This window comes from Hypanus sabinus, chromosome 30, assembly GCF_030144855.1.
Source record: "Hypanus sabinus isolate sHypSab1 chromosome 30, sHypSab1.hap1, whole genome shotgun sequence".
Classification (NCBI taxonomy): Eukaryota; Metazoa; Chordata; class Chondrichthyes; order Myliobatiformes; family Dasyatidae; genus Hypanus; species Hypanus sabinus.
In genome coordinates this window covers 7,348,552-7,374,104 of record NC_082735.1, presented here as the reverse complement: position 1 = coordinate 7,374,104, position 25,553 = coordinate 7,348,552, and the positions used below count along the sequence as shown (strand labels likewise).

Below are 25,553 nucleotides of genomic sequence, written 5' to 3'. Positions count from 1 at the left end.
CAATATGCTGACAGGGAAGGAGAAATTTCCCAACAAGCGTCAATTTATTGGGAGTGATGGAGTGAAGAGAAGTGAGGAGGTTTAGGATTTGTAGGATCAGGTTTCTACAGGTTTACCAAACACAATATCTTCACTCCACATTTCACCTCACTTTCAGAATCAAAGCAAAACTTTCAGCACCTGAAATAATGCCCAGCTTGGGATTTACTAATGGAGTGCAGTCCATTACATTCTAAGGAATGTACAAAAAAAATTCTAAGAAAATTTTACCCTGTAAATTTTAACAATTATACGCTACAGAAACCAGGCTGGCATTATTCTCTCTGGCATATAATCAATCAGTAATAAAATGCTTTAATGTAATTAACTCAAAAATCAAAAATAAAACCAGGTAATAAATTCAACATGTCATCCAGGTCAAAAATTGTTTTAAGTATTCAACAATTATACTATATTATAAACAATGGCCCCTTCAAAATATTATTTATCCAAAGAATGGGCAACATCTAAAAACTTGAAATCCTTGGCCAATAGAATTAAAACACAAAAATAATAGAACCCTCTTTCAACTGCACCCCTCAGCAATCAAGGCAGAGGGTAAATCAGAAACTGGAAAGTCTGTTTAGAGCTATACACTGGCCTGATTTCTCAAACTCATTCACTGCAGCTGCAAATCAATGCAACAACTCCAGGCAAACAGTGCAGTGAGAGAAAGGAAGTACAGCTCCTAACCATAGCGACAGAGGACTCGATAGTTAGGAGTACAGATAGGAGGTTCTGTGATTGTGACAGAGACTCCTGGATGGTTTGTTGCTTCCCGGGTGCCAGGGTCAGGGATGTCTCTGATCACGTGCACAGCATTCTGAAGTGGGAGGGTGAGTAGCCAGATGTCATGGTACACATCAGTACCAATGACGTAGGAAGAAAGAGTGAGGAGGTCCTCAAGAGTGAGTATAGAGAGCTTGGTAGGAAGTTAAAAAGCAGATTCTCGAGGATAGTAATCTCAGGATTGCTACCTGTGCCACGTGCCAATAAGGGTAAGAATAGGATGCTCTGGAGGATGAACACGTGGCTGAGGAACTGGTGTAGGGGGCAGAGTTTCAGATTTCAGGATCATTGGGACCGCTTCTGGGGCAGGTGGGACCTGTACAACAGGGACGGGTTACACCTGAACTAGAGGGGGACCAATATCCTTGCAGGGAGGTTTTTGGGGGGGGGGGGGGTTTATACTAGATTTTCAGAGGGATGGGAACCAGAGTGACAGAGTAGATAGTGGAGTGGGGGTGAAAATAAATTATGTTAAAAATTGCATGCAAAGTCACAAATAGAAGGGTTATGTGTGGTGGTAATAATCTTTTGAGGTGTGTCTATTTCAATGTGAGGAGTATTGCGGGGAAGGCTGATGAGCTGAGGGCATGGATTGACATGTGGAATTATGACATTGTAGCCATTAGTGAAACTTGGCTACAGGAGGGGCAGGACTGGCAGCTTAATGTTCCAGGGTTCCGATGTTTCAGACATGATAGAGGCAGAGGAATGAAGGGTGGGGGGAGGGGGTGGCACTGCTAGTCGGGGAAAATGTTACAGCAGTGCTCAGGCAGGACAGATTAGAGGGCTTGTCTACCAAGGCCATATGGGTGGAGCTGAGAAACAGGAAAGGTATGACCACATGAATGGGGTTGTATTATAGACCACCCAATAGTCAGTGAGAATTGGAGAAGCAAATCTGCAGAGAGATAACAGACAACTGCAGGAGACAGAAAGTTGTGATTGTAGGGGATTTTAATTTTCCACATATTGATTGGGACTCCCATACTGTTAAAGGTCTAGATGGGTTAGAGTTTGTAAAATGTGTTCAGGAAAGTTTCCTAAATCAAAATATAGAGGTACCGACTAGAGAGGATGCAATATTAGATCTCCTGTTAGGAAATGAGTTAGGACAGGTGACGGAAGTGTGTGTAGGGGAACACTTTGGTTCCAGTGATCATAACATCATTAGTTTCAACTTGATCACGGATAAAGATAGATGTCGTCCTCGGGTTGAGGTTCTAAAGTGGAAAAAAAACAAATTTGAAGAAATGAGAAAGGATCTAAAAAGCGTAGATTGGGACAGGTTGTTCTCTGGCAAGGATGCTGTTGGTGAGTGGGAGGCTTTCAAAGGAGAAATTTTGAGAGTGCAGAGTTTGTCTGTTAGGAGTAAAGGCAAAGTGAATAAGAATAAGGAACCTTGGTTCCCTAGGGATATTGGAACTCTGGTAAAGAAGAAGAGAGAGATGCATGACATGTATAGGAAACAGGGAGCAAATAAGGTGCTTGGAGTATAAAAAGCCCAAAAAAAACTTAAGAAAGAAATCATGAGGGCGAAAGAAGACATGAGGTAGCTTTGGCAGTCAAGGTGAAGGATAATCCTAAGTGCTTCTACAGGTATGTTAAGATCAAAAGGATAGTAAAGGATAAAATTGGTCCTCTTGAAGATCAGAGTGGTCAGCTATGTATGGAACCAAAAGAAATGGGGAAGATCTTAAATGGGTTTTTTGCATCTGTATTTACGAAGGAATCTGGCATGGAGTCAATGGAAATGAGGCAAACAAGTAGTGAGGTCATGGAACCTATACAGATTGAAGAGGAGGTGGTGTGTGCTATCTTGAGTCAAATCAGAGTAGATAAATCCCTAGGATCTGACAGGGTATTCCCTCGGACCTTGAAGGAGACTAGTGTTGAAATTGCAGGGGCCTGGCAGATATATTTAAAATGTCAGTATCCACGGGTGAGGTGCCGGAGGATTGGAGGATAGCTCATGTTGTTCTGTTGTTTAACAAAGGCTCAAAAAGTAATCTTGGAAATTATAGGCCTGTAAGTTTGTAATAGGTAGTAGGTAAATTATTGGAAGGAGTACTAAGAGATAGAAGCTACAAGTATTTGGATGGATAGGGACTTATTAGGAAGAGTCAACATGGCTTTGTGCATGGTAGGTCATGTTTAACAAATCTATTAGAGCTTTTTGAGGAGGTTACCAGGAAAGTGGATGAAGGGAAGGCAGTGGATGTTATCTACATGGACTTCAGTAAGGCCTTTGACAAGGTCCCACATGGGAGGTTAGTTTGGAAGATTCAGTCGCTAGGTATACATGGTGAGGTAGTAAATTGGATTAGACATTGGCTCAATGGGAGAAGCCAGAGAATGGTAGTGGATCATTGCTTCTCTGAGTGGAGGCCTGTGACTAGTGGTGTGCCACAGGGATCAGTGCTGGGTCCATTGTTATTTGTGATCTATATCAATGATCTGGATGATAATGTGGTAAATTGGATCAGCAAATTTGCTGATGATACAAAGATTGGAAGTGTAGTGGACAGTGAGGAAGGTTTTCAAAGGTTGCGGAGGGATCTGGACCAGCTGGAAAAGTGGGCTGAAAAATGGCAGATGGAGTTTAATACAGACAAGTGTGAGGTACTGCACTTTGGAAGGAAAAACCAAGGTAGAACATACAAGGTAAATGGTAGGGCACTGAGGAGTGCAGTAAAACAGAGGGATCTGGGAATACAGATACAAAATTCCCTACAAGCGGCATCACAGGTAGATAGGGTAATAAAGAGAGCTTTTGAAACATTGGCTTTTGTAAATAAAAGTATTGAATATAACAGTTGAAATGTTATGGTGAGGTTGTATAAGGCATTGGAGAGACTGAATTTAGAGTATTGTGTGCAGTTTTGGTCACCGAATTACAGGAAGGATATTAATAAGGTTCGTCCACCTGCTGAACCTTGTCTACGCCCACCTGGACAAGCAGGCGAGCACTGTGAGGGTCATGTTTTTTTGATTTCTCCAGTGCGTTCAACACCATCCGCCCTACTCTGCTGGGTGAGAAGCTAACAGTGATGCAGGTGGATGCTTCCCTGGTGTCATGGATTATTGATTACCTGACTGGCAGACCACAGTATGTGCGCTTGCAACACTGTGTGTCAGACAGAGTGGTCAGCAGCACTGGGGCTCCACAGGGGACTGTCCCGTCTCCCTTTCTCTTCACCATCTACACCTTGGACTTCAACTACAACACAGTCTTGCCATCTTCAGAAGTTTTCTGATGACTTTGCCATAGTTGGATGCATCAGCTGGGGAGATGAGGCTGAGTACAGGGCTACGGTGGGAAACTTTGTCACATGGTGCGAGCAGAATCATCTGCAGCTTAATGTGAAAGAGACTAAGGAGCTGGTGGTGGACCTGAGGAGGGCTAAGGCACCGGTGACCCGTTTCCATCCAAGGGGTCAGTGTGGACATGGTGGAGGATTACAAATACCTGGGGATACGAATGGACAATAAACTGGACTGGTCAAAGAACACTGAGGCTGTCTACAAGAAGGGTCAGAGCCGTCTCTATTTCCTGAGGTCCTTTAACATCTGCTGGATGATACTGAGGATGTTCTACGAGGCTGTGGTGGCTAGTGCTATCATGTTTGCTGTTGTGTGCTGGGGCAGCAAGCTGAGGGTAGCAGACACCAACAGAATCAACAAATTCATTCGTAAGGCCAGTGATGTTGTGGGGGTGGAACTGGACTCTCTGACAGTGGTGTCTGAAAAGAGGATGCTGTCCAAGTTGCATGCCATCTCCCATCCACTCCTTAATGTACTGGTTAGGCACAGGAGTACATTCAGCCAGAGACTCTTTCCACCGAGATGCAACACTGAGCGTCATAGGAAGTCATTCCTACCTGTGGTCATCAAACTTTACAACTCCTCCCTCAGAGTGTCAGACACCCTGAGCCAATAGACTGGTCCTGGACTTATTTCCACTTGGCATGATTAACTTATTATTATTTAATTATTTATGGTTTTATATTGCTATATTTCTACACTATTCTTGGTTCGCGTGGCTGTAACAAAACCCAATTTCCCTAGGGATCAATGTCTGTCTGTATAGTGTGCTGTCTGTTAGTTGTTGGCACTGAGTTGTAATGGGGTAGCAAATTACAGCATCCACACAAACCGGACTGCATCTTTCCTAGACTTGTGCAGCCAGGGAAACCAACGGGGTTTCATTAATAAAAATATGTAAACAGTGTCTGAAATAATAAAATTCCACTTTTAAGGATTAATTCTGAAATATTTCCTGTCTTTCACACTGATCAGAAATGCTGGACATTCACACGTTTGGACAGATGCATGGATAGGAATAGCTTAGGGGTAAGGGCCGAATGAAGGCAGAAAGGCTTAACTAAGTTGTTTTTTTTAAATCAGTGCTAAAGGGCCAGCTTCAATGCTATATTACTTTATGAATCCGGTTGAATTGACATCTGAATCCTGTCCTGAAGAAAGTGATCAGTTGAAGCACGGTCGTTTGGTCAATCTTATCCAATACTGGATTATCACAATAAAAACAGAAAATGTTGGAAATACTCATCAGATCAGGTTGCATCTGTGTGAAGAGAAAGAGCTAGTATTTCTATTCTTAGCCCCCTTCAACTGAACTTACTTGCTAGACTATCACAATATGACTTAACCTCACTCAAGTTTGCTATTTAACAAACCTAATTTTCTGAAGTACCTGCAGGGTCCTGCGTTTGTTATCTTCAGTATGTATCCATGCTCGTAAGGATAATTCAGTAATGAAAATTTGAGCTGCTTTTGCAAAGAGCACTGGTGCCTCTGCGCTGATCATCTGCAAGAGAAAAAGAGCATGTGGAGATTATATTGAAAAAAAAAATTCTCCTGTCATTTGCCCTTTATATAACAGGCCAATCAAAGCACTACATTTCTAATAAATAACAAAGGCTTTGGTGCTTACAGAAGGTTTCACAACCAAAGATGTGGTTGTGTTGGAGAGAGTCCAGAGGAAAGTTACGAAAAAGCTGCCAAGAGTGGAAAATTGTAGCTGCGGGGAAGGATGGGGGTTGGATAAGGCAAGGACTCTTGACCGATCCCTGATTTAGTGTTCTTATACAATTTGAAACTGACCAACTTGCAGTCTGGGTTTTAGTTACAAATTTATAGATAATTTAGGAAGTAATATGCTAATAGACAACATTTCAAAATACTTTTTTGCTACTCCTTCTACCAGGAAATGACTATGTGGACAAACATGCAAACTTTACATAATTGTTGAACTGACTTGAGGTGATTGTCTTATAAACCATGAGATATTTACCTGCACTTAAACACCATTGTGGAATATACAATTGGTACATTGTGCTGGTACTGCTTGGTAGCTAATTAAAACAAAAAGGTAATAAGAGCAAGACTGGATTACTTTATGCTTTCTTCCACTGAGTCATTTTCATTCCAACTCTCTACCTTTCTTTGAATTGTAGACTTAGTGACTAATCTACATGCAAGAATTTCAAAAACATCCTGCTAATATTCATATAGATTTACCTCAAAAGCCATACTTCCATTAATCCTCTTTACATGATTCAATTAGTCACACACAACCTTCTCTCAATAAATCAGTCTTGCTGTACTTGATAAACCTCTTCTGCACTAAATACAGATTTATGCTGCCGTTGGAAGCTTTTCCCAATAATTTGCTTGCTGATTGACTGGTTAGTAGTTACTCAACCTTTTCTCTTCTCCTTTGAGTAATGGTACCATATCAGCCTTCTACTCTACCAGTACCAAGGCTACTACAAGAATTTCAAACTTTTTTAAAAACTGATACCTGTATTATTACAACAGCTCTTGTAAAGACAGATACCAAGCATTCATCTAAAACCATATCTATATTTTCCATTGCTATGTAGAGTCAACAGCATGGAAATCAGGTCCTTTGACCCAACTCATGAACGCCAACCAAGCTGCTCAACAGAGTTGGACTCATATCCTTCTCTAACCTTTACTATAAGCTGATTACCTTTTCATAGTTTCCAAAGGCCCCAATTCTACTTTCCTCTATATTACAGATTTTATTCATTACGCATCTATAGATTCTCATAGCTTTTATTTCATCTTTGCTTATCCCATTTGCTCCATTCTTCCAAAATATGACCATTTGTTTCTTTAAACAATCTTTTTCAGATACTTCAACTATCTAGAGAGTCTCATCCTTTTAATGTAAACATATTTAGTATAAAACTTTTGCAACTTCTTCCTGGAATGGTTCTCACTACTCCAAAACTAATTTACCTTGAAGAAGCTATTTCCACACCATTTTTGTCAAATCATATCATCTTATTGAAGTTGATATTATATCTAAAAAAAACATTCATCCTCATTCTTTGAATCACCAGCATCCAATTAATGCTTTCCCACTGACACCCCAACCATAGGGTAGGGTCTATTAGGGGTAAAAAGTAACCTGCACAGCATAAGATTCTGAATGAATACTCTGCAACTGTCTTCAAAGAGGAGAGTGGAAGGTGAGAGGTTCATGTCAATGTTATTGGTAGAGAACATTGCAAAATACTGTAGAAGATAAGCAAAGTCTGAAGTTTAGAATCTTTGAAAGTAGGTAAGTTAACTTGTCAAATGAAATACACATCTCAGACTGCTCAAAGAACCAACGGTAGAAATTGCAAAGGTTTGAACTGTTATTTTTCTATTTCTTCTTGCCGCATGAATTATGCCAAAATGACTGATGGACAACTAATACTGATTATTTCAAAAGGAAAGCTGGAATACATGTAATTTTAGAGTTTGTTTAATCTTAGTAGTGTGTACTTTACTACAATCCATTCTAAGATGGATCAGATCCATAATTCCTTGAAAGTGAGAGCACAGGTAGATGGGGTCATTTGGGCACATAGTGCTATGATTTATGAAGACCAGAGTACAGAAGTAGGATGTTAAAATTGTACAAGATGCTGAAGTATTGTATGCAGTTATGGTCAACTACCCACAGGAAGGACATCAATAAGTTTAAAGAGAGCAGAAAAAATTTACAAGGATGTTACCAGAGCTTGAGGACCCAAGTTACAACATTAAGTTACTGCAGCATTAAGGCCAACAGGCTACAGGATAGTTCTTTTCACCAGGCCATCGGTTTATCAATACACATGATCTGTTTGCATATCTGACCGTACATACATGTACACAAAACAATTATGTATACAATCCTAGTGCTTGCACAATATCCTTCCACATTTCCCTTTCTTATTGCTTGTATATAGCGACACAGACGCAACATAAAGACTTTTACTCCCTCATGTTGTGAGGCGGATGTAAGAAATACAATTCCAATTGTAATACAGGGACAGGTTAGATAGGTTAGGACATTATTTCCTGGAAAGCACAAGAATGAAGGGAAATCTTTTTGAGGTAAACACTGGGTGAATGCATGCAGGCTTTTTGTGTCCTCAGGGTGGGTGAGACTAAAACTAGAGGTGATGGTTTAGAGTGAAAAGTGAAATGTTTAAGGGAAATCTGAAGGGGAACTACTTTACTCAAGAGAGTGGTGCAAGTATTTAATAAGCTGGTGGCAGAAGTGGTAGATGAAGTGGTAGTTGTCAATTTTAACATTTAAGAGAGTGTTTGGATAGGTAGGTGGATGGTCCAGCTGCAGGTAGATAGGACTAGCAAGACAAATCAGGCTGGCATAGATTAGATGCAACCAAAAGTCTGTTTCTGTGCTACAGTGCTCCAAGACAGTGAGTGCAGAATACAAACATTCACAAAGAAAGCCACACTTGAGAAAACAAGGAGCTAATGAGGGCAGTGCATTTGATGCAGTCCACATGGATTTTTAATTTTTTTTGACAAGGTCCATCATTAGAATTGGTTAAAAATGGGATGAAAGGAATAATAGCAAGTTAGTCCAAAAACTGGCCCAGTGTCAGAAAGCAAAGAGAAAAGCGGGCATTTTTTTTATTAGAAGGCTGTTAGTGTGGTTCTTCAGAGTATATCAAAAAGTTCAGTCTACCCATCAGCATTCATGCCTCCCATCCTATGATATTTTTTTTGAGATGAACATGTAGAGCAGTTAAAACAAAGCATTAGAGAGCTACTACAAAAATACCTCTTTAAAATCCTCTGAATCTCTGGCAGAATAGGCAAAGCATCAGCATCTTTTATCGGGCCTCCATCTCCAACATCAAAACCCTGTTTTTGATTGTCAGTCCATCTAAATCATTCCCCAGACAATTCAGTCCTGAAACATACTCCACTCCTAACTTACCCAGTTAGCATTTTCCACCTTACCTGAACACAGTTTGTCAGTCCTTCAGCCACTTTAAACCTCGCTGGTTTGCAAGGCTCATTAAGTCTCTTACTTTCTGTGATGTACATAGGAACACTGAAAACATACAGGCCCTTTGGCCCACAAAGCAGTGCTGAACATGTCCTTACCTTAGAACTACCTAGGCTTTACCCTTAGCCCTCTATTTCTCTAAGCTCCATGTAGATATCCAGGAGTCTCTTGAAAGACCCTATTGTTTCCATCTCCACCACCAGTAGCCCATTCCACGCACTCACCACTCTCTGCGTCAAAAACTTACCCCTGACATCTCCTCAGTACCAGCTTCCAAGCACCTTAAGACTATGCCCTCTCATGCTAGCTATTTCAACTCTGGGAAAAAGCCTCTGACTACCCACATAATCAATGCCTCTCATCATCTTAAACACTTCTATCAGGTCGCCTCTCATCCTCCATCACTCCAAGGAGAAAAGGCCAAGTTCACTCAACCTATTCTCATAAGGCATGCTCCCCAATCCAGGCAACATCCTTGTAAATCTCCTCTGCACCCTTTCTATAGTTTCCACGTCCTTCCTGTAGTGAGGCAACCAGAACCGAGCACAGTACTCCAACTGGGGTCTGACCAGGGTCCTATATAGCTGCAACATTTCCTCTCGGCCCCTAACTTCAATTCCACGATTGATGAAGGCCAATACACCGTATGCCTTAACCACAGAGTCAACCTGTGCAGCAACTTTTGAGTGTCCTATGGACTCGGACCCCAAGATCCCTCTGATCCTCCACACTGCCAAGAGTCTTGCCATTAATGCTATATTCTGCGATCATATTTGACCTACCAAAATGAACCACCTCACACTTATCTGGGTTGAACTCTACCACTTCTCAGCCCAGTTTTGTATCCTATCAATGTCCCGCTGTAAATTCTGACAGCCCTCCACACAATCCACAACACCTCCAACCTTTGTGTCATCAGCAAACTTACTAACCCATCCCTCCACTTCTTCATCCAGGTCATTTATAAAAATCACGAAGAGTAGGGGTCCCAGAACAGATCCCTGAGGCACACCACTGGTCACCATGCAGAATATGACCCATGTACAACCACTCTTTGCCTTCTGTGGGCAAGCCAGTTCTGGATCCACAAAACAATGTCCCCTTGGATCCCATGCCTCCTTACTTTCTCAATAATAAGTTGCATGGGGTACCTTATCAAATGCCTTGCTAAAATCCATATACACTGTATCTATGGCTCGATCTTCATCCATCTGTTTAGTCACATCCTCAAAAAATTCAATCAGGCTCATAAGGCACAAATGACCTGCCTTTGACAAAGCCATGCTGAATATTCTTAATTATATTATGCCTCACCAAATGTTCATAAATCCTGCCTCTCAGGATCTTCTCCATCAACGTACCAACCACTGAAGTAAGACTCACTGGCCTATAATTTTCTGAACTATCCCTTTCTTGAATAAGGGAACAACAGTCGCAACCTTCCAATCCTCCGGAACCTCTCCTGTCCTTACTAATGATGCAAAGATCATTGCTAGAGGCTCAGCAATCTCCTCCCTCGCTTCCCACAGTAGCCTGGGGCACATCCCATCCGGTCCCAGCGACTTATCCAACTTGACGCTTTCCAAAATCTCCAGCACATCCTCTTCCTTAATATCTACATTCCCAAGCTTTTCAGTCCGCTGCAAGTCATCCCTACAATCACCATAATCCTTTTCCGTAGTTAATACTGAAGCAAAGTACCTCCGCTATTTCATCTGGTTCCATACACACTTTTGCATTGTCACACTTGATTCTCTCACATCTTATCCTCTTGTGCTTCACATACTTGTAGAGTGCCTTGGGGTTTAACTTAATCCTGTCCACCAATGCCTTCTCATGGCTCCTTCTGGCTCTCCTAATTTCATTAAGCTTCCTGCTAGCCTTATAATCTTCTAGATTCCATCATTACCTAGTTTTTTGAACCTTTCTTAAGCTCTTTTCTTCTTGACTAGATTTACAACAGTCTTTGTACACCACCGATCTTATACCCTACCATCCTTTCCATGTCTCATTGGAATGTACCTACCCAGAACCCCATGCTAGTACCCCCTGAACATTTGCAACATTTCTTCCATATGTTTCTCTGAGAACATCTGTTTCCAATCTATGCTTCCAAGTTTCTGCCTGATAGCCTCATATTTCCCCTTACTCCAATTAAACATTTCCCTAACTTGTCTGTTCCTATCCCTCTCCAATGCTATGGTAAAGGAGATAGAATTGTGATCACTATCTCCAAAATGCTCTCCCACTGTGAGACCAGACACCTGACCAGGTTCATTTCCCAATACCAGATCAAGTGCAGCCTCTCCTCTTGTAGGCTTAACTACATATTGTGTCAAAAAACCTTCCTGAACACACCTAACAAAGTCCACCCCATCTAAACCCTCATTCTAGGGAGATGTCAATCAATATTTGGGAAATTAAAATCTCCCATGACAACCCTGTTCTTATTACTCCTTTCCAGAATCTGTCTCCCTATCTGCTCCTCGATGTCCCTGTTACTATTGGGTGGTCTATTAAAAAGTCAGTACAGTTATTGACCCCTTCCTGTTCCTAACTTGCACCCACAGAGACTCCATAGACAACCCCTCCATGACCTCCTCCTTTGCTGCAGCCATGACACTATCTCTGATCAGCAGTGCCACACCCCCAACCTCTTTTGCCTCCCTCCCTGTCCCTTCTGAAACATCTAAAGCCTGGCACTAGAAGTAGCCATTCCTGCCCCTGCACCATCCGTCTCGGTAATGGCCACAACATCATAGCTCCAAGTCTATCTCCAATCAATGGAGTAGAAAGCTCAAGAAGAGATCATACAGTATGGCCAAGTGAAATAGGAATTGATATGAAAGGAGAGGTGAGTAATGAATTATAAGTATTATATATGAATGCACGAAGTATAAGGAATAAAGTAGATGAGCTTGAGGCTCAGTTGGAAATTGGCAAGTACAATGTGGGAATAACAGAGACATGGCTTCAAGCGGACAGGGCCTGGGAAATGAATATTCAAGTATATACATCTTATCGAAAGGACAGACTGACTGGCAGAGGGGGTGGGGTAGCTCTGTTAGTGAGGAACGATATTCAGTCCCTTGCGTGGGGGGGGCATAGAATCAGGGGATGGAGTCAGTATGGATAGAACTGAGAAATTCTAAGGGTAGAAAGACCCTAATGGGAGTTATCTACAGGCCCCCAAACAGCAGTCTGGATGTAGGGTGTAAGTTGAATGAAGAGTTAAAATTGGCATGTCGCAAAGGTAATGATACAGTTGTCATGGGGGATTTCAACATGCAGGTAGACTGGGAGAATCAGAATGGTACTGGACCCCAAGAAAGGGAGTTTGTGGAGTGCCTCCGAGATGGATTCTTAGAACAGCTTGTACTGGAGCCTACCAGGGAGAAGGCAATCCTAGATTTAGTGTTGTGCAATGAACCGGATTTGATCAGGGACCTCGAGGTAAAGGAACCATTAGGAGTTAGTGACCATAATATGTTATGTTTTAACCTACAATTTGAGACGGAGAAGGGAAAAATCGGATGTGTCAGTATTACAGTTGAACAAAGGGAACTATGGAGCTATGAGGGAGGAGCTGGCCAAAGTTCAATGGAACAGTACCCTAGCAGGGAAGACAGTGGAACAACAATGGCAGGTATTTCTGGGAATAATGCAGAAGGTGCAGGATCGGTTCATTCCAAAGAGGAAGAAAGATCCTAAGGGGAGTAAAAGGCGGCCGTGGCTGACGAAGGAAGTAAAGGGCAGTATAAAAATAAACGAGAAGTATAACATAGCAAAGATGAGCGGGAAACCAGAGGACTGGGAAGTTTTTAAAGAGCAACAGAAGATAACAAAAAAGGCAATACGCCAAGAAAAAATGAGGTACGAAGGTAAACTAGCCAAGAATATAAAGGACGATAGTAAAAGCTTCTTAGGTATGTGAATAGCTAAAAAATAGTTAAGACTAAAATTGGACCATTGAAGACAGAAACGGGTGAATTTATTATGGGGAACAAGGAAATGGCAGATGAGTTGAACGAGTACTTTGGATCTGTCTTCACTAGGGAAGACACAAACAATCTCCCAGATGTAATAGTGGTCAAAGGAACTAGGGTAAAGGATGATCTGAAGGAAAGTTATATTAGGCAAGAAACAGTGTTGTATAGACTGTTGAGTCTGAAAGCTGATAAGTCCCCGGGACCTGATGGTCTGTATCCCAGGGTACTTAAAGAGGTGGCTCTAGAAGTCGTGGATGCATTGGTAATCATTTTCCTTCAGGAACAGTTCCTGCTAACTGGAGGGTGGCTAGTGTTGTCCCACTTTTCAAGAAAGGAGGGAGAGAGAAAACAGGGAATTATAGACCGGTTAGCCTGACATCAGTGGTGGGAAAGGTGCTGGAGTCAATTATAAAAGATGAAATTATGACATATTTGGATAGCAGTAGAAGGATCAGTCTTAGTCAGCATGGATTTACGAAGGGAAAATCATCCTTGACTAATCTTCTGGAGTTTTTTTGAGGAAGTAACTATGAAAATGGACAAGGGAGAGCCAGTGGATGTAGTGTACCTGGACTTCCAGAAAGCTTTTGATAAAGTCCCACATAGGAGATTAGTGGGCAAAATTAGGGCATATGGTATTGGGGGCAGAGTACTGACATGGATTGAAAATTGGCTGGCTGACAGGAAACAAAGAGTAGCGATTAACTGGTCCCTTTCGGAATGGCAGTCTGTGACCAGTGGGGCACCGCAAGGTTCGGTGCTGGGACCACAGCTGTTTACAATATACATTGATGATTTAGATGAAGGAATTAAAAGTAACATTAGCAAATTTGCTGATGACACAAAGCTGGGTGGCAGTGTGAAATGTCAGGAGGATGTTTTGAGAATGCAGGGTGACTTAAGACAGGTTGGGTGAGTGGGCAAATGTATGGCAGATGCAGTTTAATGTGGATAAATGTGAGGTTATCCACTTTGGTGGCAAGAACAGGAAGGCAAATTACTATCTAAATGGAGTCAAGTTAGGAAAAGGGGAAGTACAACGAGATCTAGGTGTTCTTGTACAACAGTCAATGAAAGCAAGCATGCAGGTACAGCAGGCAGAGAAGAAAGCTAATGGCATGCTGGCCTTTATAACAAGAGGAATTGAGTATAGGAGTAAAGAGGTCCTTCTGCAGCTGTACAGGGCCCTGGTGAGACCCCACCTGGAGTATTGTGTGCAGTTTTGGTCTCCAAATTTGAGGAAGGACATTCTTATTATTGAGGGAGTGCAGCATAGGTTCACAAGGTTAATTCCTGGAATGGCGGAACTGTCATATGTTGAAAGATTGGAGGGACTGGGCTTGTATACACTGGAATTTAGAAGGATGAGAGGGAATCTGATTGAGACATATAAGACTATTAAGGGATTGGACACGCTGGAGGCAGGAAGCATGGTCCCGCTGATGGGTGAGTCCAGAACTAGAGGCTACAGTTTAAAAATAAGGGGTAGGCCATTTAGAACTGAGATGCAGAAAAACTTTTTCACCCAGAGAGTGGTGGATATGTGGAATGCTCTGCCCCAGAAGGCAGTGGAGGCCAAGTCTCTGGATGCATTCAAGAGAGAGTCAGATAGAGCTCTTATAGATAGCGGGGTCCAGGGATATGGGGAGAGGGCAGGAACGGAGTACTGATTGTGTATGATCAGCCATGATCACAGTGAATGGTGGTGCTGGCTAGAAGGGCCGAATGGCCTACTCCTGCGTATATTGTCTATTGCTGATCCACCCTCTAAGCTCATATGCTTTATTCTTGATACTCCTCGCATTAAAATATACACACCTCAAACCACCGGACTGAGCTCGTCCCTTCTCTATCACCTGCTAATCCTCCCTTTCGGAGTCTCCAAGCTTTCTCTATTTGTGAGCCAACCTCCCTTTGCTCCCTCACTTCAGTTTGGTTCCACCCCTCCAGCAATTCCAGTTTAAACTCTCCCCAGTAGCCTTAGCAAACCTTCCCACCTGGACATTGGTCCTCCTAGGATTCAAGTGTAACCCGTCCTTTTTGTACAGGCCACACCTGCCCCAGAAGAGATCCCAATGATCCAGAAATCTGAATCCCTGCCCCCTGCTCCAATCATTAGTGATTTACACTTAAAACACAGGAGGCAAAATAATGCCTTATAAATAGATGGTGGAAAGTTTTTGGACAGAGGCAAGATACTTCTTGCAGGATACCAAAGCTCTGATCAACTCTCAGCCATAGGACATATATGGCCAGTCCAACTGAGTTCCATAACAATGTTGACCTCCAGTACATTAATGCAGGAAGTCCCAATGACAGAAATTCAAAGGTAGGTGGCCGTCCTGCTGGAAAAGGATATTGTCTGGCACTTCAGTAGTACAAACATTAGTTGCCACTCATCAGCCCACAAAGTCTGTGCGAAAGAATTGAAAACAGTGCAATAGTCCGAGAACATTCACTCTTGTATGCATTTGCTCTTTTACCATCACGCAGGATATTCTCCAAGACACAATCTAGTGGAACCACTATGATGCTACTACAATAGAATAACAGTTGGCTAAACTTCTCAGCAGTAAATTATTTACAAATGTGGATCAGCTCAGAGCCAGATTACCAGTTGCGTCCCACAGGAATTAATACTGAGTCAATACATTCAATGATCTACTTAAACAACCTGGATGGAAGTGCAAGGGAGGTGTCAAAGTGGGATGATGGAATGAAAACGTGTGCGGTGTTGAGAAGACAACAGATCGGCAAAGTTAAATTTTGGGAAAATAGGAATAACTCCAACAAAATGCTTTTAATCCAGAATGCAATGTTAATTACATGGACAAGAGAAACCCCAAGTATACCAAGACTTTAAAAAACTGAAGCATTAGGATTTTGCCCTAACCACTGCCGAGGAGTGGTTATTGTAGTTGTCAAACTAACAGGACTTTTCAATGTAAAAGTACACCATGTTGTCAATGTATCAAACTTTATTATTCAAAGTGCTTGTAACGACACATCAGATTTTGGTTTCTACACATAGTGGGTGACAGAAGCTGCAATAAAAAGGTTCAAAGTTTAGTCACAAAGAAGTAAAATTCCTGCAGGTTGTTTTACAATGTTAAGCAGCTATATAAATACCCTAATAAACAATCTTAACTACATAGACAGACATAACAAGCATTTCGACTTCAGGAAAAATTGAACTGAAGTTAGTATACTTTGAGCAATAAATTGCTTCCCTACCAAAGAATTTCTATCTTGGAAGAAGTAAATATCATCCTTTGCCAATAATGTTTCATGGCCACCTTTTACTGACATATACCCAATTAAACTTGAAGTTAGTGGCTGCATCACTGTCTGGTGTGGGGGGGGGGGGGGGGGGGAGGAGAGAGCGCTTCTGCACAGGACTGAAAGAAACTGCAGCGGGTTATAAATTTAGTCAGCTCCATCTTGGGTACTAGCCTACAAAGTACTCAGGACATTTTCAAAGAGCGCGTCTCAGAAAGGTGGCGTCCATAATTAAGGACTCCCAGCACCCAGGGCATGTCCTTTTCTCACTGTTACCATCAGGTAGGAGGTGCAGAAGCTTCAAGGCACACACTCAGTGATTCAGGAACTGTTTCTTCCCCTCCGCCATCCGAGTCCCAAAAGGACATCGCACCCTTGAACACTACCTCACTTTTTTAATATATATCATTACTGTTTTTTTGCACAATTTTAATCTATTCAATATACATATACTATAATTGATATACTTATTTATTATTTTTTCTTTTGTATTATGTATTGCATTGAACTGCTGCTGCTAAGTTAATAAATTTCATGACACATGTGGGGGTAATAAACCTGATTCTGAATCTGTCAGGCTTGCTCCAAGATACAAGAGTTAAACTGGACATTGCTGTGTGTATGGCATCACAAGGTAGATTACCATAAGAACATTAGTGAAACAGATTAATTCTTGCGATAATCAAGTAATTTCAGAGTCACTTTCAACAGTGTTTTATTTAATTCTGAATAAAATTCCAGGGAAAAATAATGTTCAATTGTTTAACTGAATTTAAATTCAAACATTTAAAAATCCTGTCCCAGATTGTAGATTGGACTTCTGGATTAGTTCAATAACATAACTGCAACTACACCATCAGGTACAGTATTAAAGTTTTCTACTCCATTTTTCTGAATTTGCATGAACACAAAGTGGTAAATTCACCAGATTACCACCATCTTTGACCCAAGTGTCTAGGTTCACAGCTTCAATGGCCAGCTTGTATTTTACAGTTTAAATGTATCACTGAATGATGCTCACAGCATTGTATTGTCTCAGCCACTCCACCACCATAGAGTATCTGAAGAACAGTATGGTTTTTAAAAACTGCATTTTGGACATTCGCAGCACCAAAGAACCCACAAAAGGTATCAGGTTTCCCCAGATACCTTTATATACACCGACTTTATTAAAAAAACACCCTGCAGTTTAACTCAGATCTTTTGTTAATAAAACCACATTAAATAATTGGATTATTAATTTATAATCAAAATGAACTTTTTGAGGAGAATTAAAGGAGAATAAGTAACAGTCAGCTGTTGATTTTTTTTAAAAAACACTCTGAACTGCAAGAATACAAATCCTAGTTCTATGACATTTTGATTTGGTTGCTTAGATCCTACACCGAGAAAAATAACAACACTGGAACAAGTGATAAATTATATCTAAAAAGGGAACAATGATACTGAATCCCTTTATAAAAATTAACATGCATGAGCGACTGCCCATACACATACACCTTGTCCAGTTAAGGTAGCTCAATGCTAGATCTGAGTGAAAGCATTTCAACCACTGTGGGAACAGTGGAGCTATAATTGGTTAATTGCCACCAGTCATCAGAAGCCCTCCAATTTGCTGGAAAAATATTTTCCACTTATATTAGCTCTGGGTCCAAATGCATGAGTGAAACAGTGCTCCTGTGCAACCTTCATTGATTGCCTATTACTACTGCATGAACACAGTACCTTTACATCTTCATCGAGTTTCATAATCTTCTTGATTCGAGCCAAGGGAAGATCCTGCATCTTGAAATCATTCTGTTGGGTCAAATATGAAAAGAGGGCCAGAAAGAGGGGTTTAAAACACAATGTAAAAGGTTTTAAAACATACAGACTGAACACGACATCTAGTAATTCTACTAGCTGCATTTATTCTAGATATAATGTTACATGGGTGGCCTGTGCACTGCTCTCAATCTTTTAAAATTCATTGAGTAATAACTACAGCACATTCCAAACTGGATTCTTAATTACACAATCACCACTGAAATAAGACCACAAGCCTTGTTTCTGGACTGTTTTCACATTTGGGCCAAAATTAAAAGCCCTGCTCTGGACTTAAATCAGAATTAACTGTGGAATTATTTAGTCCCAATTACAATCTGCCACCCACTAAAAACCCTCCGACAATTCATTTTAAAATATTGGCACATAACACACAGGGATTCATTTTATAATGAAATGAAATCACAACTGTATAATTTAGAAGTAAATTTTAGCACTTAGCAAATGATTTAGAAATGTCCACATAGGGAATAACAAAAACAGCTAAAATAAATTGGAAAAGGAGGAACAGAGATTAGTAACTCTCAAACTGAAACAAAACATTTTAAAATTGTAAAAAAAAAGAGCAGCAGAGTACAAGAACAGGCCATTCGGCCCACAGTGTTGTGACAAACCAATTAAATTAGTATACAAATGGCTCTTCTGCCTATACAACATCTATAGTCTTCCTCTCGTTTGTACACCTATCTCAACACATTTTAAAAGTCCCTCATATTTCTGCTTCTACCACCACTCCAGGCACCAACCGTCCAGTGTAAAAAAACTTGCCCCTCACATCTCCTTTGAAATGACCCCCTCTACCTTAAATGCATGCAGTCTGGTTTTGGGAGAAAGATACTGTCTGTCTATTCTATCTATGCCTCTCATAATCCTCTAAAAGATCTGTACTCAGCCTCCACCGCTCTGGAGAAAACAAGCCAACCTCTTGTTATATAGCACATGCCCTCTAATCCAGGCAACATCCTGGTAAACATCTTCTGCACCCTCTCCAAAGTCTCAACAGCTTTCCTACAATGGGGCAACCAGAACTATATGCAGTACTCCAGGTGCAGCCTACCTAGAGATTTATAAAGCCGCAGCATAACTTACTGACTTTTGAACTCAATGCCTCAAATAATAAAGGCAAGCATGCCATATGCCTTTTTAACCACCCTTTCAACCATGTAATCACTTTCAGGGAGTTATTAACTTTGACTCCAAGATCCCTCTGATCAACACTGTTAAGGGTCTTAACCTAAGTGTCCTGTCTCTTTATATTTGACCTACCAAGGTGCAACCTCACATTTGCCTGGATTAAACTCCATTTACCATTTCTCCACCCATATTCACAAATGATCTATATCGCACTGTACTTTTGCCAGTTGTCTGCATTATCCACAACACCAATCTTTGTATCATCTACAAACTTATTAACCCACACATCTACATTTTCATTCAGGTCAATTATATACATCACAAACAGTACCGAATAGAAAACAAATATAGTTTAAGTTGGGAACTCAGCTTTAAAGTAATTATTTTTGCATGTAATTCTGTCTGTTCAAATGCTTGGATCATCCCTTTGCAGAGCAAATGAAGATAAAGCATGTTTGTTTTTGAGGGAGGTGTACTCTAGGCTCAAAGCAGCTCGAGGTGGGAAAAATACCAAGGCCAATTTAATTCATTCTTGAGCACGGGAGGAAATTACACACAGTAGCTGGTAATGCCCAACCAAATGTGCTCTCTTTGCTAAATTGCATTTATATAGGGTCTTAATGGTAACGGAGTCAAGTGCCCTAAGGCACTACACAGAGCTTGCAAATAAAATTTAGCATTAAGTTACAGAACTAGAAATTAGGGCAACTTCTAGGTTCCCAACTTGCATGTATACACAATGAAATGAACGCCATGACCCTGAAGAGCAAGCCTGCAACAAGCTCAGATCTCAGCTTACACTGGTCTCAAGTCAGCAGCTTCACCTCAAAGTTGTACCAGTCTTTTTGATCATGATGGGGCAATTCACCTCCAAACTACCCAATAGAATGGAGCCAATCTATGGAAGAATTCTTCAACCTACTGCAAGTCACCTCTAGTCAGAATTACAGCCACTCCAAATTTTAGTTAAATTGCTGTACACAGGATGCCACTTGCATTTTGGCTTGCTTGGAGAATGAATGGTCAACTCATTCATTGAAGCATACAGAGGATGAACCTACTACAAATAACAAACAACAAAATAACAAAGGTCTAGGAAAACGTCCTGCAATACATTACTACTTTCTTACATCTCAAAGACAGATCAAAAATAAGGAACAAACCAGCACAAATATCACGGGGTACAATGATTCCCTACCCCCTTTTGGTATACAAGTCGTGCAGAAGCTACAGCAGGAGCATTAAAACACCGGAGGTATGCCATTAATATCATCCTTGCAAAAATCATCTAAATCAGCCTAAGTGAACCAATGTCAGTATCCACTTCCAAATCTACATCCCAGTATAAAAGTCTTAATTATATTCAGCCTACTCCAATGGGAAGATTTGCCCAAAGTCCTCAAACAGATACTGCAAATTCTCATGGCAAGAGATTACAATACTGTTGTTCTCCAAAGCTACTCAAAACAATTGTAAAATCCCCACTGGCTTCAGTGGCCCATGGTCACTCCAAGTTAAAAAGGAACATTTAGGATGGGTTGGAGTGCATTCATCAGGAACAGAGCAAAACATCCAGACACTCAATCAGCCACTTCCTGTCCATCTGTGACAGAACTCAAAGATCCCAGTTTCCTCAATACTCTCAAAACTGGATGGTTTGAGAAGCATGCACAAGGTATATTTCACTAAATACAAGATCAAATCTCAAACTTTCAAACATAAGCAGAATATTCAACAGCTTCAGAAAAGAGATGACAGTTTTGACAAGTATGATTTTTCTTGCTATCAAAATAACTAAATTCAAAAAATTAATCTGTTTGATATCAAAACATTTCCCATTAGATATCGTTGAAATGACTGTGCAAAAATTAAGACTCATTAAGACTGGTGATAACACAAAATGGGCCACTAATTAACTGTACATTGAAAGCAAATTGTGATTTAAAATTAGACAATCTCTCATTAGTGGATCTGTCACAAGATTGGGTGCTCTTCGGTTGGTGATTATTAATTCTAACAAATGCAGCAAGAACCTCCAGGAGTTACAAATTGCATCTGGCTTTAATTGATTGGCAAATGTCCTCCAGTGTTGATAACTAAATAACTATGAATGTGATGATCAGAATATTTAGGATTGGATGGGTAGGATAGGTGACAGGTGGCTGCCTTAAAGGTTTTATGCTATTTGGCCCCAGCCATAATAAATTGCTGAACTATTCATGGAAAATCTAGGGCTTCAGAGGTTATATGTGGAAAAAGATTCTTCTCTCAACTCCAGATGTTCATCAGGAAGGACAAAATAGAATGATCCCTAACCTATGCGCCTTGAACTTTGCTAACGAGCCTAAGTATGTTTGAGTTTCATCACAGAGAGACTGAGCTTGAGGGGAACTGATAGAGCTAGTTTCCATTTTTTTCTCCCTAGATTCCCATCAACTCTAAATCCACAGATCCTTCTATTCATCTATACTGGGGCAGCTTACAGAGATCAATGCACTTTCCAGCTTGCACATTTTAGGGATGTGGCAGGAAAATGGAGCACCAGAAAGTTCATGCACCTACAAAGACACGTACAACTTCCACAAAGGCAATATTAGAGGTCAGGATCAAATGGCGAGTGGGCGAGTGCCCCCACCCCCCAAAATCGGTCAGGGGTTGACTGAGGATGTTGTGTCCTAGCTAAGGCCGATATAGCTTTGTACCAGCAGCATCACAGGAGTTGCCGGTCAGTGTTGAAATCAACGTAGGACTGCCGTGGGGACTTCAGTTCAGGATTTTTCCCCCGGTTTACTCCCTAATCTTTCCACATGAGCTGCAAGGTAGCAGAGGTTTGAGGTCAGAATTTTCCTTCTAGATGATCACCCAACAACAGTTGATGAGCCCCATCTGCCCAAAGCGACTGGTTTTAAGGTGCCAGTAACCCGCCTTTGCCCCTATAAGGGAAAGGCTCCACTATCACCCTCATACAAGGTGCTGAGACTGTGTAAAGGAAGAAATAGATTGAACATTCTGAACATTATCAAGCACAAGTCTAATGCTTTTAATCTTATCCCAGACACAGACTCAGTTCTCCAATCCTGCCCAAGGGTTTCAGCCCGAAATGTCAGCTGTACTTTGTTCCATAGATGCTGCCTGGATTTCTGAGCTCCTCCTGCATTGTGTGTATGACACACTCAGAGATTGGTGCAGGTCGTATTCCTGTCCACATTACCAATGACTTAGGTAGAGCCCAGTTTTGGTGGTTTAACAACTAAAAGCTCAACCTGATGCTTTAAGAAATTTTATTCGTACATATTTACAATACATTCTTCTCCTTAAGAAAAGTAGTTACAAACCAGATTTCAGCCAGTTGGAATTTCATGAACTTGTAGTGAACATTCAAACAAGTAATGAGACATACCGGTGTTAAGTTGCGAATCTCTTCCATGACACGTGGCCAAAATGTCTGCAGCAAATGTTGGGCTTCACTGTTTCCACCGCCTTGAGAGGCTGTACTAAATGAACTATCTGCAGTGGCAGACATTCCTAAAAAAAAACAAAAACAATTCTACTTATTTAGCGCCAAGCATGTCTTCAGGATATCCCTCAGCAACTTATCACCATTAAATTACTTCACGGATGTAGAAATCTTGGAAACCAATTTGTACAATGCAAGCTCCACAAACAGCAATTTCAAAAGGAGTGGATGCTTTATTTTCCAGAAGTTTTAACTGTGGTATAAATAATTAACAAGCCCAAAAATTAATTACTTTTCTTCTAAATATTATTACAGCATCATTTATATTTGCCCGCGAGAATAAATATTCTCAAATTTTAGTGACTCAACTAAAATACTGTGATGTTAACTGTGCAGCAGTGTCTCAGTACTACGCTGGAGCAGACTTACCATCCAAATTGATAGGAAATGCTTTTAGATGCACTATTCAGATCAAAAAGATATTAGAAATCAGCACAAAGATAGGATAACATTAAAGTTTCTGCCAAATTAAAACTACTAATTTTGCTAAATAACTTCAGCAAGAGATCTGTAGCTTCAATACAAAGGAAACATTTTAATCCCGTACATATTAGAATTCAGGTGAATCAGAAATAGATATGATCATCCTGATCCATTAATAGGATTTTCTTTAATCTTGTTGCCATTCTTCTGCATGAATCCCATTTTCCATGATTCCCTTAATATCTCAAAGTTTGTCTTAAAACTATTCTTGCTTTTATAGTGATAACTAATCAAAAGCTTCTAAAAGTTATAAAGTATCGAGGCATCTTTGGACAAGTATTTATTGCAAGAGTTCTTCTGCGAAATCGCACCACCCCCTCTGAGTACACAGTTAGCTGCTAAAAGGTTAAAAATATTGATGTTTACAGTTTTCCATTATGTACACACAACTCCTCAGCAAATGAAATTCCCCAGCCCACAGTAAATGACATTTATGCCACACAAATTCTAGGTAATAAGCGTTACAAAAAATGGTAATTTGCCCTTGCCACTTAGTCACATTACTGAAATGAAGTCCTTAGGGTGGGGGTAGAACAGAGACAAAAGGTACATCACCAGTGACCAGAAACTAACCCCATAATTACAGTGATCACAAGTATAAACTAGAGGTTGAAACAAATGAATCACAGGTACTTCTCTACTTCATTACCTCCACTTGAAACCCGATAATCATTATCCCAAATTCTGGAAATTCCTACTCAATTAACATTGTGATGGCATCTTCACCGGAAAGTCTTATTGTAGTCAAACAATAGATCACTCACAAAATACTGGTGGAATGCAGCAGGCCAGGCAGCATCTATAGGGAGAAGCACTGTTGACGTTTCGGGCCAAGACCCTTCGTTAGGACTAACTTTTTTTTACACACTAACACTACCATTAGTGTCAATATCTCATACATGAATAATTCTTTTTAAAAAGTTGCCCTAAAGTTATTGTTAAGAGTTCTGTCAAAGATTACCCTGTTCTTCGAAGGACACTATTCTTGGATCAAAGTTCTCCCCACAAAGTAAATTCACCAGGAAAAAATATTGTATTTTGTTACTGCTTGCTATGCACAATCCAAGGGGAGATATTGCGAAAACTTTTGGATTCATTACATTTCATTGAAATTTATGACACTACTCAATATCACAAGTAAATGTCAATGTAGAAAGGCTCAGATCCCATTTCTCAGGATCAAATCCACTGTGAAGGCAACATTTTCAAATGAGAAAATATACATTCTGAACAGTGGAAGTAATATTTTGATGAAGCAATAAGTCTCAACACCTTCTTGGTAAAAGTACATCATTCAGCAGTCCAACTCAGCAAAATTAAACCAAAAATTTACCTTTGAACAGGAAATTCTAATTAAAAAGTCATATCTTAGAATTTCTAAATATCCCTGGTTACTAATTCAATTGGCAGTTTGAACTCTGGAAGTGTTGCATTAACTCAGTTTACCCAACCATTCAGTACATGGTAATGAATTATCTCCAAGAGCAATAGCTTTATGGACACAAGGACCAAGTTTTTTATGAAAATATTTATATTAACCAAACCTGCTTAATCATGCAAATGATCACAACTCACTGAACTTGAAAATGAATACAATTGATTGACCTGCCATGCATTTAATCAACTCCAATCTGGATTTGTAAATGCTTAAAAAAAAGACAAAACAAAAATGTTTCCTACTGCTTTATACAGCTCCTAGAAATATTGGCAAAATACAATGGAACCATTTATGTGCTTTTAGAATGAACCAAGTGCATCATCCCAAAGTGATCAAATGTCTTGTACAATGACGAGGTTCCTCAAACACTTTAGTGAAGTTGGTGTCTGAGCAAGTATGACTGATTATACCTTAACAAGGCTCAGCATGTGAGCAACATTTCTACATTAAAAGATAACAAGATGAAAGTATATTCTCATTTCTAGTTAATCTAATATACCAAAGCAACTCAACCTTTACAATGAGAAAATGGGAATCCCATTCCTCGTAACAACAAAATAATTATTTAATAACTGCCAATTAAAACGCTTTTAATGTCACAGGCTATAATCTAATTTGCAGAATAAGTAGGAACTGCATTGCAAGGCTACGCTGACAGGCAGAATACAGTAAGTTCTGAAATAATTTTTTTGTGGTACGTACACCAAGAATCAAGGA

The 25,553-nt window shown here is 40.4% G+C and overlaps 1 protein-coding gene across 5 annotated transcripts in view; it reads right to left on the bottom strand.

Annotated features, from left to right (window-relative positions):
* Positions 1 to 25,553, bottom strand: part of nfyc (nuclear transcription factor Y, gamma) — a 97,977-nt gene that overhangs the window by 46,240 nt on the left and 26,184 nt on the right. For all 5 annotated transcript variants that reach the window (XM_059954277.1, XM_059954278.1, XM_059954279.1 and 2 more), the window contains exons 2-4: positions 22,799 to 22,923; positions 18,166 to 18,237; positions 5,540 to 5,653 (exon numbers count right to left, since the gene is read on the bottom strand). In XM_059954277.1, coding sequence (XP_059810260.1) covers positions 5,540 to 5,653; positions 18,166 to 18,237; positions 22,799 to 22,921 — 309 coding nt within the window. In that variant the 5' untranslated portion in view covers positions 22,922 to 22,923. The remainder of the gene's footprint in view (positions 1 to 5,539; positions 5,654 to 18,165; positions 18,238 to 22,798; positions 22,924 to 25,553) is intronic.